At 47.2% G+C, this 17024-nt stretch overlaps 1 protein-coding gene across 3 annotated transcripts in view; it reads left to right on the top strand.

The window, feature by feature from the left end:
* Window positions 1-3608: 3608 nt before the first annotated feature.
* The window catches only part of XYLB (xylulokinase), a 47655-nt gene continuing 34239 nt past the window's right edge, over window positions 3609-17024 (top strand). For 2 of the 3 annotated variants that reach the window (XM_059390538.1, XM_059390540.1), the window contains exons 1-4: window positions 3609-3748; window positions 5279-5361; window positions 14474-14543; window positions 16385-16465. In XM_059390538.1, coding sequence (XP_059246521.1) covers window positions 3692-3748; window positions 5279-5361; window positions 14474-14543; window positions 16385-16465 — 291 coding nt within the window. In that variant the 5' untranslated portion in view covers window positions 3609-3691. Of the gene's footprint in view, window positions 3749-5278; window positions 5362-8130; window positions 8152-14473; window positions 14544-16384; window positions 16466-17024 lie in introns of those variants that run through there. The other variant, XM_059390541.1, reaches the window with a different exon arrangement.

The raw sequence follows: 17024 nt of genomic DNA, 5'->3' as shown, positions 1-17024 counted from the left end.
GCAGGAGTCTCTCTTGGTTTACAAATGTCCTTGAGATTTACAACAAGAAGTTGCCTTATCAATAGCCCAATTTCCAAAGATACATAACTCAGTTCCTCAAGCCCTAATGTCACCCTCCCCTCCATAAAAAACCGAAGGAGACGGAGGTAGAAGGAAAAGTAAATAAAGTTAAATTTCTTTTAAGACCTAAATCTCATTAACAAGGAAGCTTGATAGCAGGAATGTAACATTCCACCAGGAGACTCCCAATTGTCATTATGTTAGTGCCTCATTAGAGGGAAAGTGGCCTTGGTTTGATAGTAACCAGGCCTTCAATATCCTGACAGTCTTCTTTACCCCAATAGCCCTTCTGGACACCCCTTTGTCCTCACCTACCCAACTCCTGTGTATATAACCAGCCACTCGTCACATGCCCGGCGCAGCAGCATCTCCGTCTGCTCACGGGTCCTGTCCCCGTGCTTTAATAAACCACCATTTTGCACCAAAGATGTCTTAAGAATTCTTTTAGTCGTCAGCTCCGAACCTCACCCCACCTAGGTTCAAGAACTTCATCACTACTAGAAGAAAATGTAGGCTGATATCTCTGTAGAAAAAGTCAGATAATAGCTCTGTGGTCTGACAGCAATACTGTTTAAACAAGATCAAACAGCTTTGACACTAAGGAGAAAAATCGATAGATTTTATATTTCAGTTAAAGATTTCCAACCAACAAAGGTCAAAATGGAGAAAGTCAGAAGATAAATTACATACTGGGAGAAAAGATTTGCAACATCTGAAAGAGACAGGGGATTTATACCTTGAAATGTCAGGAACTCCTGCAAATTCACACAAAAAAGCAAAAACGTCTTAACGTCCTTTGCCCAACTGAAAAATGGGCAAAGGGCATAAGCATTAAGTCACTGAATGGAAAATCCCAAATGTCTAATAGGTATATATGAAGAATTGCTCAAATTCATCAGTAATGTGGGAAATGCGAATTAAAACAATGAGAAATCACTCCTCACTTACTAGATTGACAAATATTAGAAGGATAGTGTTATCCTTAAAGTAAAAAAAAGTGCCCATCTCATCAGCAAAAGCTGGTTTATTTGGGAACAGCAGAGGAGAAGTGAAATCACGTACAACCGCACTACCAGAAAACCGTAGGCAACTTTGCGGAACGCAGGAGAGGACCACTCTTTTATAGAGGAAATGGGGGAGGTGGAGGCCTATGATGTAAACAAAAAGTCCATTGGTGGAAACTAGGAGTTTGAAGTATGGTGGATTTTGATTGGCTGAATTGTGATTGTCTCTCATTGGCGGGGCTCTTGATGGGGGGATGGGGATGAAGAGGCCTTCCTTCCTCCTGCTGGGATAGTAAAGTAGTAATTAAAGTAGCCTAGGGTAAGGTCCTTGTCTTCCTATGGAGTCTGCAATTGACTAGTGGTAGGGTGTGAGAGCTCCCCCTGCTGGCCTCTGTTCTTTATTCGAAATGAAGTTTGCAGTGGGAATACCAAGGACTTTATGTAAGATGTGGGGTTAGAGATACCTTTGTGCACTGTAGCCGGGAGTGTAGACTGGCAGAGATTAGGAGTAATCCAGCACTTCAATCAAACTAGTTATGCACACACAGTAGAAATCTTACTCTTGGATATATAACCCTGAAAAATTCCCCCACACGGATCCATAGAGCCATGGATGAGGAGGTTGTGTGCAGTGCTGTTTGCATTAATGGGGAGCTGACGTCCACCCAGGTGTCACTCATGGGGTGGCACAAAAATGCGGTACAATGAAATACAGTAAAATGCGGAGTTGGCATACTATTGAGTATGATGAAGCAGTTAGAAGCTAACAACGAGATCAGGGATTCCCAAATGTTCTCACTTCACAACACCCTTAGAATCCCAACAAATTTTTCATGCAACTCCTAGGCCAAAAGCAATGGCTATGAATTCTGTGTATTAAGTAGTTACATCCAAATAGGTGAATATATATTTATGTTCTAACAACTTAGTAGTATTTGAAGAAAACAATGCACATAAATTGGAGGAGAAAATAATATTTCACTGCATTCTATGCAAATCCGACCATTGACTTCCTAGGGGTTGGCTTTGCCCGGACGCTGGAGTATCAGTTAGAGCCCCAGATGAGGGAAGGAGCCTCACTGGGGATTGTGAGTATCTTGGTCACTGAGAAGAGACTTCACGAGGGCAGTTTCTGCTTTGTTCCCAAGTCAGTGCAGGGGCTCTCTAATGGGTGCTGCGCAGGGAGACAGGTTCAAGCTTGGAGTAAAATAAGCAAAAGACTGTCTTCACTCAGGCCACAGCAGCTCTTCCGCAGGGTCCCCCAGAAACACCTCTACTGCTTGGTGTGCTTTCTCAGGGCATCAGAAGAGAGGACAACCTGAGAGACAGCAACGACTTGGAATTACACTTTCTGTCCTCATTCCTTGCTAACGGGCTAAGTCGCAGATGGGTGCTTTCTTATGTAGGCAAACGGGCCCTCAGACTTCCAGCCTTCTCTGGCCACAGTGAAAGGGCTGTTACACCAAAAGAAAGGATGAGTCACCAGAATGGGGTGGGTGCCACAGCCCACAGAGAAAAGCACCCCTGAACAAGAGAAGGCCTCCCTGTGAGACAACTTGAGACCGAGCCAGCAGCCTTGTCCTTCAAAGAGATTTGTATTTTGCCATGGGCCTTCTCACAAGACTGCCCAGAAAATTGTCTTGTTTTGTGGTTAAACACTCAGATTCTGGAGTCAAACTTACTGGTGTTTGAGCCCAGTTCTGCCACTGATCTAAGAACCTCTGGCAAAAGGGAGAATCTAGGCTCTAAGCAGTTCAAGTTCAGCAAGAGGGACAGCAAGGTAATCAGACCTTTGCAAAAGTGTGAGAGAGGCTCTGATGGGCTGGGAAGGCCCTGGGAGAAGCATCTCACCTGGCAGATCTTCCCAGAAGTCAGTCCTGGGAACAAGAATGACATAGCCAGGTAGAATGTGGGAAAGAGATGATGTTCTCGGTTCCAGGGGAGAAGGGAGTGGGTCTGATTTTGTTTCTCATGCGCCCGCCACATGTCTGGCACACATTAGACTACCAATACTTGCTGACCCCAGGAAGGAATGAGCCTCCCTGTCCAGAACATGGGAAGCTCTGATTTTAAATACAGAGGCGGGATGTGGCCCATGTCAGACCTGGGTAACCATTCAGATTTGCTAGGACCTGACAGGGCCCACTAAAGCCCAGCGCTCCAGGGTACATTTGCCTGTGACCTCCGTGTCACCAGCATGAGGGGACAGCTGCCTTAGCACCCAAGAGACAGCCATGGAAGCCTCCAGGGTCAGGGCCACGAGAAAGACAAGTAGGGATAAACTAGGTTAAAGGTGGAACCTCTGGCCCAGACATCCTCCTAGGGAAGCGAGGCTGCGTTAGGGCAAGAGATGTGCAGGAGAGCACAGGCATAGGTGGATGAGGGGGAGGGCAGGGGAGGAGATACCTGTGTTGCACAGGTGTGAAGCGCGCCAGGGCCCGGCGGGACGCGTGTCCCCGTCCCGTCCCCCGGCAGGCGGCGCCAGAGCGCAAGCCCGAGAGTGACACGGGTCCGGGAGTCCAGCCGGGCGGAGCGAAGGGCGGGCCCGGCGTCTCTGGGCGCTGGAGCGCGGCGACACTGCGGCCCCGGGAAGGACGGACGGACGCGCCGCCGGACCGTCCGCGGCCATGGCCGAGCACGCCGCTCGCCCATGCTGCCTGGGCTGGGACTTCAGCACGCAGCAGGTACCGTCGCGGGCCCCGGGTCCGGGCTGGGCGGGGCGGGGCGTGCTGCCTCCTCCGGGACGGCGGGCTGGCTGGCGGGACCCGGGCGCGGGGAACCCTGGGCCGAGCCGCGGGCGAGCCTCCCTCCTGCGCTTCCTGGGGGTGCCGGCGACCCCTTCCCCCTGATGTCTAACCCGTGCCGCCTGCCGGCTAGATGCGGCCGCGACCCTGCCTGGACTCCTGCCCTCCCGGAAACGGTGGGCGCCCCCACCCCCAGCCCCGGCGGATCCCGCGGGCACGTAGCGGGAAGTGCCCGGAGCGGCCGGGGTCCCGAAGCGCTCGCCCCTCGAAGGAAGGAAAGGAAGGACAGGAAGGACAGGAAGGACGTTAGTCGGCCGCCTGAGACTCGGCAACAGACAGACGGTAGACGTGCACGCGGGCATAACCAGTGACCTGGAACCAGATCACTGCTTGAAACTTTTTAGGTGGAATGGGCACGATGTACGCATGAACTTTGTTCCACCCGTGGTTGGCACCAGCATGCCCAGGTCAACGTACCCGGCACTGCTGGCCCCAGGACGGGCTGTGCTGCTCCCGGGGCTCTGCGGACAGAGAGCAGAGCCAAAATGCCTTCAAACTGCGTGTGGGGTGCCATGGGGCTACTTTTCCTTAACTTGGGAAATCAGCACGGGTGCAGTCAAACCCCACGGTCTCCGAGATGGGTCTGGGAGGGCAGGGTTAGACCAGTTTTGACCAGAAATTCCTATGGGACTGGGCAGTGAGGTTGCCTTGCTGGGTCTCAGTGCCCATCTGTCCGGGAGAGGAGCTGTATACACCCCAGAGTTTGGAGGTCTGCTCCATCCGGACCTGTATGTCTCTGGACCATGATCATGGCCTGTGGGAACAGCCCAGGGACTTTGTCTGATCTCTCAGGTCCCTGCAGACGGGGTCCCCAGAGACATCTCCAGATCCTGCCTCTCATTCTTTCCCCTACAAGACTTACTCAGGAATCCTTGCCAGGCTCTGGAATCAGCTCATCTATGAACATCTGGTTCTAAGACGATCTTGGCTTTGGTTGTTTAGGGGGCAAAGATGCCTTGAGCTGTATGGGTGTTTCTACTTTGCCTCAGCCTCTTCATTTTACCTACTCTTTGGGTATGTTCCCAGAGGAGGCCTCTGTTACTGTGGTTACAATGATGTACCCCCAGCCTTCTGGGAGGTCTCCAGGCTGAGCCACTCACTGGGGTGTGGGGCTTCACCTGGTGATGTTCCTACCCCTGGACCAGTGTAGAAGCTGAGGAAAATTCTATACACCATTTTTTAAAATTATTTTTTTAAAGATTTTATTTATTTATTTGACAGAGAGAGATCACAAGTAGGCAGAGAGGCAGGCAGAGAGAGAGAGGAGGAAGCAGACTCCCTGCCAAGCAGAGAGCCTGATGTGGGACTCCATCCCAGGACCTGAGATCATGACCTGAGCCGAAGGCAGTGGCTTAACCCACTGAGCCACCCAGGCGCCCTCTATACACCATTTTTAAAAATGCCTTGCAGGTGAAAGTTGTTGCTGTTGATGCAGAGCTGAATGTGTTCTATGAGGACAGTGTGAATTTTGACAAAGACCTTCTAGAATTTGGGTATGTACATAGTATATATGTGTTGGGGGGGTTGGTTTTGGAGTTGTCCCTTAACCTTTTACATTCATTAACCACACTATTCTGGTGTGATATTGTGATTTAGAAGAAATACATATTTGGTCATTCAGATGGCCAAAATATATTTCTCACATGCATTTGGTCTTCATCCATAGTTCCTGCCTCACAGTTCCCCAAACCCTTGGAACTTCCTAAGAGTTGAGAGTTAGAAAGGTGTCTTTTGTTATGTTAATGGAGGTGACTTTTGGACCCCACCTGGGGGTAGGGGCTGGTTGCCCAGAAGACCAACCATGTGATTAGAGGGTTGGAATTTTCAGCTGGAGATTGAAAGGTCAATGGCCAATGACTAAGTCCTGACTGTGTAATGAAGCCTTCACAAGAACTCAAAAGGACTGGGTTTGGAGAGCTTCTGGGTTGGTTTGGGCAGAGTGGCGTGCCTGGAAAGGATATGGAAGCTCCCTGCACTTTCCCCATACCTCACTCTATGTACGTACCTCTTCATCTGGCTGTGGATTCCTGTCCTTTATCATGTCCTTTAATAAATTGGTAAACCTAAGTATGAGTTTCCCTGAGTTCTGTGAGCTGCTCAAGCAAATTAAAAGAACCTAAGGCCACTGGAACCAACAATCTGTGACTGGTTGGTCAGAAGCTTAGGGCTTAGGGAAAAGCTTAGGGCTGGTGCCAGGTATCTAAAGTGGGTTGGGTGGGCAGTGTTGTAGGACTGACCCCTACACTGGGATTTGATGCTGTCTCTGGGTAGATAATGTCAGATCATCTTCTGGTATCCAAGAATTGCTTGGTGGTGTGTGTAGAGGACCACCATCCCTACCTGTCCCCTACCATATTAGAGTTGCGTCCAAGAATCTGAGAGCTGATATATCTATAGATCCATTTTTATCAAACTGCAGGCGTGTTGGTCTGGGAAGACCTCTCAGCATCCTTTTTTTCCTGTGCCCTGAATGTGTTTTCCATTCCTTCCCAGTTCCATGCACTTGTTCATCCATACTTGCAGTAGGTATCAGTTGAGACTTGCTTTGTGTCAGGCACCATGCAGGGTATCAGGATTTGATGGTGAACCAGGGATGTGGTCCTTACTTTCCCAGAGCTTCCTGTTAAGTAGGGGAGACTGATACCAATCAAGGACTCTGACAAAATATTTGATTATAGACTCAGAGAAGGCCATTAGAGGAAAGGAACTCACTTCTCCAAATGTTTATTAGAAAGGAATGTGACCCAAACTTGGGGAGTGGTCAGGAAGCATCCCGAAGTAGTGTTTTAGCCAAGGTCTGAGTAAGTGGAGTTTGCCTGGTGATGGAAAGGAGAGAGCGTTTTAGGCAGAAGCAGCAGTGTGTGCAAAGGCCCTGTGGCAAGAAAGAGCACTGCTTATTCAGTGAATTGAAGAAGGCCAGTGTGGCTGGAGAGCAGAGAGGGAGGTGGAGGCTGGGCTGGATCACATAGGCCTGGGTACAAGTTTCTCTATTAGGATACTAATACCTATGAACAGCCCCCAAAGGACCATACAGATGGGAGTAAGTTGTGACACAGTTGTATTTGTATTTTGAACAGATCTCTCTGGGTGCAGTGGGAAATCAGTTGGGGTTTGGTCAGTATGCATGTTGGGAGACCATGGAGGTGTGTCAAGATCATCTGGATGGGAAATGATAGCATCTTGGAAGAGAGAGCTGGGTGGCAAAATTGACAAGTCCTGGGGAAGAACTGAATTTGAGATATGAAGGAGAGGTTTCTGGGTGGCCTTCTGGATGACGGTAGACTGAAAAGATTTTGTCTTAGGGAGAAAGATCATGAGTTTAGCTGTTGTATTAGTTTGCCAGAAAAAAATACCACAGACTGAATGTCTCAAACAACAGAAACTTATTTTCCTATAGTTCTGGAGCCTGGAAGTCCTAGATCAAGGTGCTCGTAGGGTCAGTTTCCTCTGAGAGGCCTCTCTCCTTCATTTGCAGATGGCTACCTTCTTGCTGCCTGTCACACTGTCATTCTCTGCCCCTGCATCCCTGGTGTCTCCACTGTGTTGTGTCCCCGTCTACTTTTATAAGTGCACCAGTCATACAGGATTAGGGTGTACCCTGATAACATCATTGTAAGTTAATTGCCTTTCTCAAGGCTCTTTCTCCAAACACAGTCACATTCACAGGTACTAGGGATTAGGACTTCAACCTAAGAATTTTGGAGGATATAATTCAGTCCATAATAGCTGTGGACTTGTAGATTCTGAGGTGTCTCTGAGAGGGGGTTGTGGTGGAAGTGTCCCTCCACAACTGTTTTAGATGCCCCAGAAGTGGGGCACCTGGCAGGATCAGTCAGTAGAGCGTGCCCCTCTTGATCTCAGTGTTGTGAGTTTGAGCCCCTTGTTGGGTGTGGATATTACTTAAAAATAAAATCTTAAAAAAAAAAAAGATATTACTTCCCTGTTGGCTCTTTGGCATGAATCACTGCTGCTCATGTCGTAGACTTGCTTTGAGCCGACGTTGGAAGCCATCTTGCATTTGTAGTTTGTATTACTGTAGACTATGTATTTAAGTTTTGGTAGTTTTGTCTTTCAGGGATTAGTCCATTTTTTTTTTTTAAAGATTTTATTTATTTGACAGAGACAGACACAGCAAGAAAGGGAGCACAAGCAAGAGGAGTGGAAGAGGGAAACAGGCTTCCTGTGGAGCAGGTAGCCCAATGCAGGGCTCCATCCCAGGACCCCAAGATCATGACCTGAGCCAAAGGCAGACACTTAATGACTGAGCCACGCAGATGCCCAGGGTTGGTCCATTTTATTTAAGCTTTTAAATTTGTGGCTACAGAATTGTTCATAATATTCCTTTATTTTCCTTTGGTGTCTGTGGGATCAGTAGTGATGGCCTTCTGTCATTTCTGATATTGATCATTTGTGTCTTCTTGCTTATTACCTTGGTTAACCTGGCTAGAGGTTTATCAGTTCAATGATCTTTTTGAAATGTCAGCTTTCAGTTTTGTTGATTTTTCTCTACTGCTTTCCTCTTTTCATCTCTCATTGATCTCATTGATCTGTGTTCTCATTTTTAAAGACTTTTTTTTTTTTAAGATTTTATTTATTTATTTATTTGTGAGAGAGAGAGAGCGCGCACAGGAGAACACAAGCAGGCAGAGGCAGAGAGAGGCAGGCTCCCCACTGAGCAAGGAGCCAGATGTGGGACTCGATCCCAGGACCCTGGGATCATGACCTGAACTGAAGGCAGTAGCTTAACCTACTGAGCCACCCAGGCATTCCTGTGTTCTCATTTTTAGTATTTCTTTTCTTCTAACATGGGGTTAGAGGTGAAGGTGTTTCCTGTGCTACTGCACTTCTCAGCCTTTTCCTATTGCTTTCAGATTTTGAGTCACAGTTTGAAAGGCCTTCCCCATTCTGAGATTGTGAAGCAATTTGCCTGCATTTTTTTCTAGTTCTTGCAAGGTTTCCATTTTCTTACATAAAAATATTTGAAGTTTATCTAGGTGTATGGCATGACATTTGTATCCAGCTCCAATTTTTTACTGATGACTCTCCAATTGTCTTGCTACCATATTTTAAAAGCTCATCTTTACCTCACTGATTTGAGATGCCAGCTTTATTTGCTAATTTCTGTGTATGGTTAGGTCGATTTCTGGGTCTTTTCTTTTGTTCCATTAGTTGGGTCTATTCATGAGCCAGTAACGTGTTTTAATATTCCAGCTTTATAATATGATTTAATATATAGAATTGTTGGTCCCCTCTGACTGTTGTACAGTGTCCATGGACATTCTTGTTCTTTTTTTTATTATTATTATTTAAAGATTTTATTTATTTATTTGTCTTAGAAAGAGAGCACAGGCAAGGAAAGTGGCAGGCACAGGGAGAATCAGGCCCCCCGCTGAGGAGGGGGGGTGTTTTTTTTTCCCCCAGGACTCTGGGATCATGACCTGAGTCTAAGGCAGATGCTTAACGACTGAGCCACCCAGGCGCCCTCTTGTTCTTTTTTGATATATACTTTTGAATCAGCTTTTAAAGTTCCAGAAAGCAAAATTACTAATATTTTTATTGAAATCATATTACTTTTATAAATTAACAGTTGCAGAGAGTTAGCAACTTTATGAGATTGAGTTTTCCTGTCAAAGCATGTGTTTGTTCCATTTGTTCAAGCTTCTTTTGAATACTTCACATGGTCTGGATATGTTGTTTTTTTTTAATTACTGGAAATTTTATTTATTTCTTTAAATATTTTGTTTATTTGGGAGAGAGACAATGAGAGAGAAAGAGCATCAGAGTGGTGAGGGGCAGAGAAAGACGTAGATTCCCCAACAGGCAGGGAGCCCGATGTGGGACTAGATCCTGGGACTCCAGGATCCTGATCGGAGCCGAAGGCAGTTGCTTAACCAACTGAGCCACCCAGGTGCCTGGGTTTGACATATGGATATGTTGCAGAAAAGACCATTCTACCCACCCCTCCCTATACCCAGCCCCTTTGCAAAGTGAGTTTGTAGCTCCTTCCATCGAGAGATGGGAGTCATTTCCTGACCTGCAGATTTTTAACCAGTAGAATGAGAGGAAAGGAACATTGTGCAGTTCTAGACCTAAGCCTCAAGAAGGCCTTGCTGACTTCTGCTCTCATCCTTGGAACCCTGCCCAGCCACCACGTGACCAAGCTCGGGCCAGCCTGCTGGAGAATGTGAGGCACATGACTAAGTTACCCGGTATCCCCAGCCAAGAGAAGCAGCAGCTGGCCCCCAGAGGCAGAGCCCTCTGGCCCTCTTGCTACTGCTAGCCGACACACAGAAGGAGCCCAGCCAAGCTCAGCCCAGTGACCCACAGAATTGTGAGCTAAACAAGCTTAGTAGGTTCAGGTTACTTAGCCATGAGGTGGTTTGTAACAAGGCAAAACCACGTGGTACCTCTAATTCATTTTAAACTTTCTGACTGTTGTATCTTTTTACTAATGTAGATGGGGACTTTTCTGTAGCGATTGAGCAGCAATCTACCAGGCTTCTTTCCTTCTCCTGGGCATACCCCCACCTTGCAGTTTTGGTCCGTTGTGTGACTTAAGTCCTAACCAGCAGAACGTGGGAGAAAGTGAACAGGGCTCTCTATCAGAACATACAACCCTGGCTGTGATCCTCTGCCCTGTGTCTTTCTGGGTCCTGTGGCTGGATGCGAGTGTCCAGGGCACCTTGGAAACCGCTTAGAAGATGAGAAGAGCCCCTGTCCTCCTGGGTATCTGATTAACCTCAGAGAACAGAGAACTGCCCCCGCCCCCACCCCCGCACTCCACATTCCTGGTCCCCAGCACTCCACTGATGATGCTTTGCATGAGTGGGAACTAACTTCAACTGTGTCAAACCAGGGAAATTACAGGGTCATCCCTTCCCATCACTTGTTTTTTTTTAATGCTCTATTGAGATAGAATTCATGTACCAAAAAATTCACTCTTTTAAAATGTACAGTTGCATGGTTTTTAATATACTCATAGAACTGGGTCATAGTCTCCACTATTTAGTTTTAGAACATTTTCATCTCCTCAAAAAAAGAAACCCTGTATCCACTAGCAGTCACTGCTTACGCCCCCTCCTCCAGCCCTGGCAAGCAGTCTTGGCGGATTTGACTATTCTGAACATTTCCTATCAATGAATTTGTGCAATGGCTGGTAATTTTTGGCAAGTTTCTTTCACTTACCATAATGCTTTCAGAGTTTCTGTTGTATGCTATGAGTACTTCATTCCTTTCTATAATATACTCAGTAACGCTCCATTTAGTATAGTTATTACATTTCGTTTATCCATACATCAGTTGCCAGATATCCAGCAAAGATAATCCAGATAATCTTTGAGCTCTTATCAACAATCCTGCTGTGAACATTCATGGATGTTATAAACTATGTTGTGCCCCCTTCCTGTCCTCTGAGAAATCCTGTTGAAGCCCTAACCTCCAGTGTGGCTGTAGTTGGTATTTGGTGATAGGGCCTGTAGGGAGGTAAGTCAGGGAAATGAGGTGGTAAGGATGGGGCTCTAATCCAACAGGACTGGTGTTCTGGTAAGAAGAAGGTCTCTTTCTCCTCCCCGAGTCTGCACAGAGGAAAGGTTATGTGAGGACACGGTAAGAACATGGCCCTCTGCACATAGGAAGAACACTTTCACCAGAAACCAAAGTTGCCAGCACCTTGATCCTGGGCTTCTTGCCTCCAGAACTGTGACAAGATAAATGCCTGTTTAGACCACTCCATCTGTGGTAATTGTTACGGCAGCCAGAGCTGACTAATCGAGTGTATGAGTTTTTGTGTGGACATGTGTTCTCATTTCCACTGGGTATATACCTAGGAGTGGAATGAACAGACTTTTCCGAAGCAACAGTACCATTTTATATTCCCATGAGTGGTATAGGAGGATTGCAATTTCTCCCAAGTTTTTGCCCAACTTGGTTTTTTACTATTCTTCCAATTACAGATTATAGCTGTACTAGTGGGCATGAAATGGTGGTTCATGGTGATGGTGATTTGCATCTTTCTAAGGACCAATGATGTTGAATATGTTTGGCCATTTGTGTATCCTTTTTGGAGAAATGTCCATTTGGATCCTTTGCCCATTTTTCAGCTTCCTTAGTTGTCTTTTTATTATTGAGTTCTGAAAGTTCTTTGGCTAGTCTGAAGACAAGTCTTTTAACAGACAACATGATTTCAAAACTTTTTTCACATTTCTGTGTGTTGTCTTTTCACTTTCTTGATGATCCTTTGAAACAAAAGTTTTAAATTTTAATTGTCTATTTAATCTTTTTTTTTCTTTGTTGCTTGTACTTTGGTACAGTATTTGTTAGGTTTTGGTGTTGATTTTGTATTTCACACACAAAAAATTGGAAATTTCCAAGGTGCCCTGGAACAATATAAATACTATTAGAAATACTTGTTTTTTAAAGGTTTCAGAGCATTTTCTGTGAAACATTTGGGCCTGGTGCTTTGGCAGGTGTGGGGAGCTCCAGTCTTCCCTCCTAGCAGAAATTGCCAATTTTAAGTTGTTAAATACATGCGGACTGTTTAGTTGCAATTATCATGTGTTTTGTAAAGGCAACATTTTTTTCTGATGGTTTTTATTGTCTCTTTTTATTGGGAAGTTTGCTGCTCTTTTTCACCTTTTCCCTATAGTATCTTTTCAAAAATGTCAGTATTATTTAGTATAATTTGTGTATAAAAAAAGGACATCCATTAAAATGTACACTCGAGTGCATTTTCATAGAGGCAGACCTATAGCTGGGAAAGTGCCACCAAAATTATGATATACAGACTATCTACGTCGCTCCGAAAAGATTATTTGTGCCCCTTTGCATTCCATCCTTTCTTCCCCGCTGGACTTGGAAAACCACTGACATCCTTTTCCACAACAGGTGGATTTGTGCTTTCTGGCATTTGATATACATGGCGTCATATAATATGGACTCTTGTGGGCCTGGCCTCCTTCACTCAGCATGATCATTGGAGATTCATCTCTGTCAGTGTGTGTATCAGTAGTTCACTTTTTTTTTTTTTAAGATTTTTATTTATTTATTTGTCAGAGAGAGCAGAAGCATGGAGAGCTACAGGCAGAACTGGCAGAGTTGGCAGAGCAGGCAGAGGGAGAAGCAGGCTCCCCACCGAGCAAGGAGCCCAATGTGGGACTCGATCTCAGGACCCCGGGATCGTGACCTGAGTGGAAGGCAGATGCTTAACCCACTGAGCCACGCAGGTGCCCCAGTAGTTCACTTTATTATTATTACTATTATCATCATCATGTAGTTCTCCACCACACACACACATACATACCATAATTTATCCATTCACTTGCTTGGGGACACCTGAGTTGACTCCAGATTTTTTTTTTTTTTTTAATATTTTATTTATTTGACAGAGAGAGACTCAGTGAGAGAGGGAACACAAGCAGGGGGAGTGGGAAAGGGAAAAGCACACTTCCCGCTGAGCAGGGAGCCTGATGCAGAGCTCAGTCCCAGGACCCTGGGATCATGACCTGAGCCAAAGGCAGAGACGTAACAACTGAGCCCCCCAGGCGCCCCTAACTCCAGTTTTCTGTTGCCACAGATAAGGCTGCTGTGGAAACTTGTGTACAAACCTGCCTTAGAACTTTTACTTTCATTTCTCTTGGCTGGAAAATTAGGAATAGAATCTCTGGGTCCCATGGTTATCTCATAGCATCTAGCTATGGATTCTGAGCTGTTTGTTTGTTAAAGATTTTATTTATTTATTTGATTGAGAGAGATTTAGAGAATGAGTGGCAGGAGAGGCAAGAGGGGAAGCCGACTCCCAGTAAAGCAGGGACTCGTGGGACTCGATCCCAGATAACCCCAGGATCATGACCTGAGCTGAAAGGTAGATGCTTAACCGACTGAGTCAGTCAGGCTCCCTGTTGTTGTTGTTGTTATTGTTTTAAACTCATCCTTGAGGGGTGCCTGGGTGGCACAGTCGGTTAAGTGTATGCCTTTGGCTCAGGTCATGATCTCAGGGTCCTGGGATCGAGCCCTGCATCAGGCTCCTTGCTCAGTGGGCTTCTGCTTCTCCCTATACCTCTGTGCTTTCTCTCTCTCAAGTAAATAAACAAAATTTTAAAAATAAAGATAAACGCATCATTGAAAGAGTTGGATTTTGTCAAATCAGTTATTTGCACGAGGGCCTTATGGGGGGACGAGGGTAGGGAGAGGGGTCCAGGCAACTTTCCAGGCTTGCAATTCAAGGACTCCCTGGTCTGATGGCCAAGAACGTTTCCTGCAGACGCAGTACCTCTGTGTGGCACATCCTTTCTACCTCTCCAAACCCAGTGGGCTTGGGAGGGTTTTAATCCAGCTCTGCACCCCCTAGTGCCCTCATGACCACAGTGCAAGTGGTGCCATGCCTGCCTTCCAGGGCGAGCCCCTCATATTTAGAAGGCTTAGTTTTGCTGGTGTCGTCTGAGAATCACCACCCCTGAGCAATTCCCTAGGTCTCCTCTTTCCCTCCTGCCAGCGTTGTTCAGCCTCGTTCAGTTTAAAGTGTTCCCACTGACGTTGGGGAAGGGGCATTTCTATCCCCACCGGGTCCCTGCCCAAGGCCCTGCCCAGCACTCTGTCTTGTTCTTGTAGGACTCAGGGTGGAGTTCACATTCACGAGGATGGACTGACAGTGACCTCTCCAGTCCTGATGTGGGTCCAGGTAAGCACAGGGAGCCCAGACTCTTTGTTGAGACCAGGTCCTCATTGGGTGAGGGAGTCAGCCTGGCTCCTCGGGCTAGACTCCCCTCAGCACTCAACACGTGTCAGTACTTCCAAGCCAAGAGGGCACAGAAAGATCTAGCAGATCTGGTGCTAGAGCACTGGCAGGCCCTGCCGGGAAGTAGCCATCCTGAGAATACCGCCTTTCCCAAACCTTTGCCAGACACTGCGGGAGGCCCTCTGGCCAACCTTCAAACCCTGAGATGCAGACACAGCACTGGCGTTTTAGGGTTCGGGCTCAGATGGACCCCAGGCCAGGCCTGCTTGCTCAGGACCAACAGGAAAGGAAGTTGCCTGTTGCCGAACATGGGTGACCCATGGTGCCGTGGGACCAGGGGTATGGCCAGTACAGAACAGCATGATAGGGCTAGGTCTGCCTCGGGGGTCCCGAGACCCTGAAACTGGAAGCCAGCCAAAGGCAATGTTCAGTGTGTCTGCCAAAGCTGGTCCAGTCCTCTGGTACCTGGTTAAGCAGTTCCCTCTCCTGAAATCTTTCTGTTAAGATAACTAGTGTAATTTAAAAATTTTTTTAAATCAACTTAACCCTGACTCATACTGGAGGATTAGGGTAAAAGACAGCTTTCTACCGGCCAGGCCAGCTAGAATGGACTTCCCAAGGCTAAGCCAGACCAAGGGGTGCTGGGGTGACAGGCAAGAGTCTGTGTCTAGAGGTCCCAGTGATAATGTCAGGGACTTTGATAGATTGGGGCCTTAACTTGAGGTGATGAGCAATAGGTAGAGAGCCAGACTTGGGGGTGGGGCCCCATGATTTCTCATTGTGAGCAGCGCCCCAGGATTGGACCTGTTCTAGCTTTGCCAGTCCCCTGTCCAGCTATGCCCCATCCCCTGCTCAGGGTTTGGCCAGGAGGGCCCAGTTGGCACAACCTGGGCTGCGAGAGGAGCCCTCCCAGCAGAGGGTAGGGATGGTGGAGTCAGGTCAAAGCTCCAGTGGCTGTTCTACCCTCGAGGGAAACACAGCCTGGAGTGACTCTCTGATTCCTGCCCTGAAGTCTTAGGGAGCATTAGGCTGTGCTGGGCAGCATCATCAATCCCACAGTTCGGGTCTTGCAAGAAAGAAGATTGCACCCAGATGGTGGGGGGTGGAATGGGGATTGGGACAGATGGCCATCTCTGCCTACCCTTTCCAGCCTGGTGCTCCTGGACACAGAGTCTAGGCCTGGTCCCCTCTCCCTCCGATGGGGGCTGTCTACTTTGCTCTTCCCCTCTCTGTTGCAGTGAAATCACACCAGTAGTTCAGAGGTTGAAAATGCAAATAAAAGAAACCACAATTTTTTTTAAAACATTTTATTTATTTATTTGTCAGAGAGAGTGAGCACAGGCAGAGTGGCAGGCAGAGGCAGAGGGAGAAGCAGGCTCCCTGCTGAGCAAGGAGCCCAACTCAATCCTAGGACGTTGGGATCATGACCTAAACCGAAGGCAGCCACTTAACCAACTGAGCCACTCAGCCATCCCAAGAAACCATAATTTGATGCACTTTGTTTTTGCTCTTTCTGAGTGCTTAGGCATCCCAGATTGGAGAAGCAGAATTTGAGGGGCCCATGGTTTCTGACTCCTTCTATTTAAGCTATTTTTACTGTGGTTCATCTTTTTATTTGATTGGTGCTGACTTTAATGAATTATTCCAGGCCTTATCCATCCTAAGCAATCAGCTCTCTTGCATCTCCGGGATAACGGCAAGCACTAGGGTTTCAGGGCTCAGCCCATGGGTTTGCATGACTCGGTGGTTCTGGACAGTTATGGTGGGCTCTGTTTGTCTTTCAGGCTCTGGATATCATCTTGGAGAGGATGAAGGCTTCAGGCTTCGATTTCTCTCAAGTCCTCGCCCTGTCTGGGGCAGGCCAGGTTTGTCTGTAGCAGCCCCCTGTGGCGTGTGGGCAGCCATTGGGAAGGGGTGCGGGGCTCCCCTAGAGGGAGTGCTTTCCTCGAGAGTCACTGCACACTTTCTATTGTTGGTAGAGCCCTGCTGCTCTGCTACCTCGGAGAATGTAGAGTGTGTGCCTTCTTGCAAAGGATCGGAGGTGGCTGGAAATGTGCAGCATTATCCAGAACAGGACCCTGGGTGAGGAAGAACTGGATAGAGGTCGTCGATTGAGGTAGAGGAAGCATTTGGCGTGCATTGATGATGCCTGCCTGGAAGCACTGGCATTGCTTTTCTGTTTCCTGGAAGTAGAGGCAAAGTCAAACATTCGACTTCTAATGAGAGCAGTTTTAATAGTAGTAATATTTGTAAAAATAATAACAAAACATACCGTCTGAGCACTTAGTGCAGGCCAGGTGCCGCGCTGAGCGTTTTACATAGACTGTCTTTTTGTCTTTTTAAGAAAGAGAGAGCATGAATAGGGGGAGCAGTAGAGAGAGGGAGAGAGAATTTCAAGCAGACTCAGTGCTCAGTGTGGAGCCC

The sequence above is a fragment of the Mustela nigripes genome, chromosome 2, assembly GCF_022355385.1.
Source record: "Mustela nigripes isolate SB6536 chromosome 2, MUSNIG.SB6536, whole genome shotgun sequence".
Classification (NCBI taxonomy): Eukaryota; Metazoa; Chordata; class Mammalia; order Carnivora; family Mustelidae; genus Mustela; species Mustela nigripes.
Note: the sequence above shows the minus strand (reverse complement) of the source record. Positions and strands in the feature narration are given on the sequence as shown.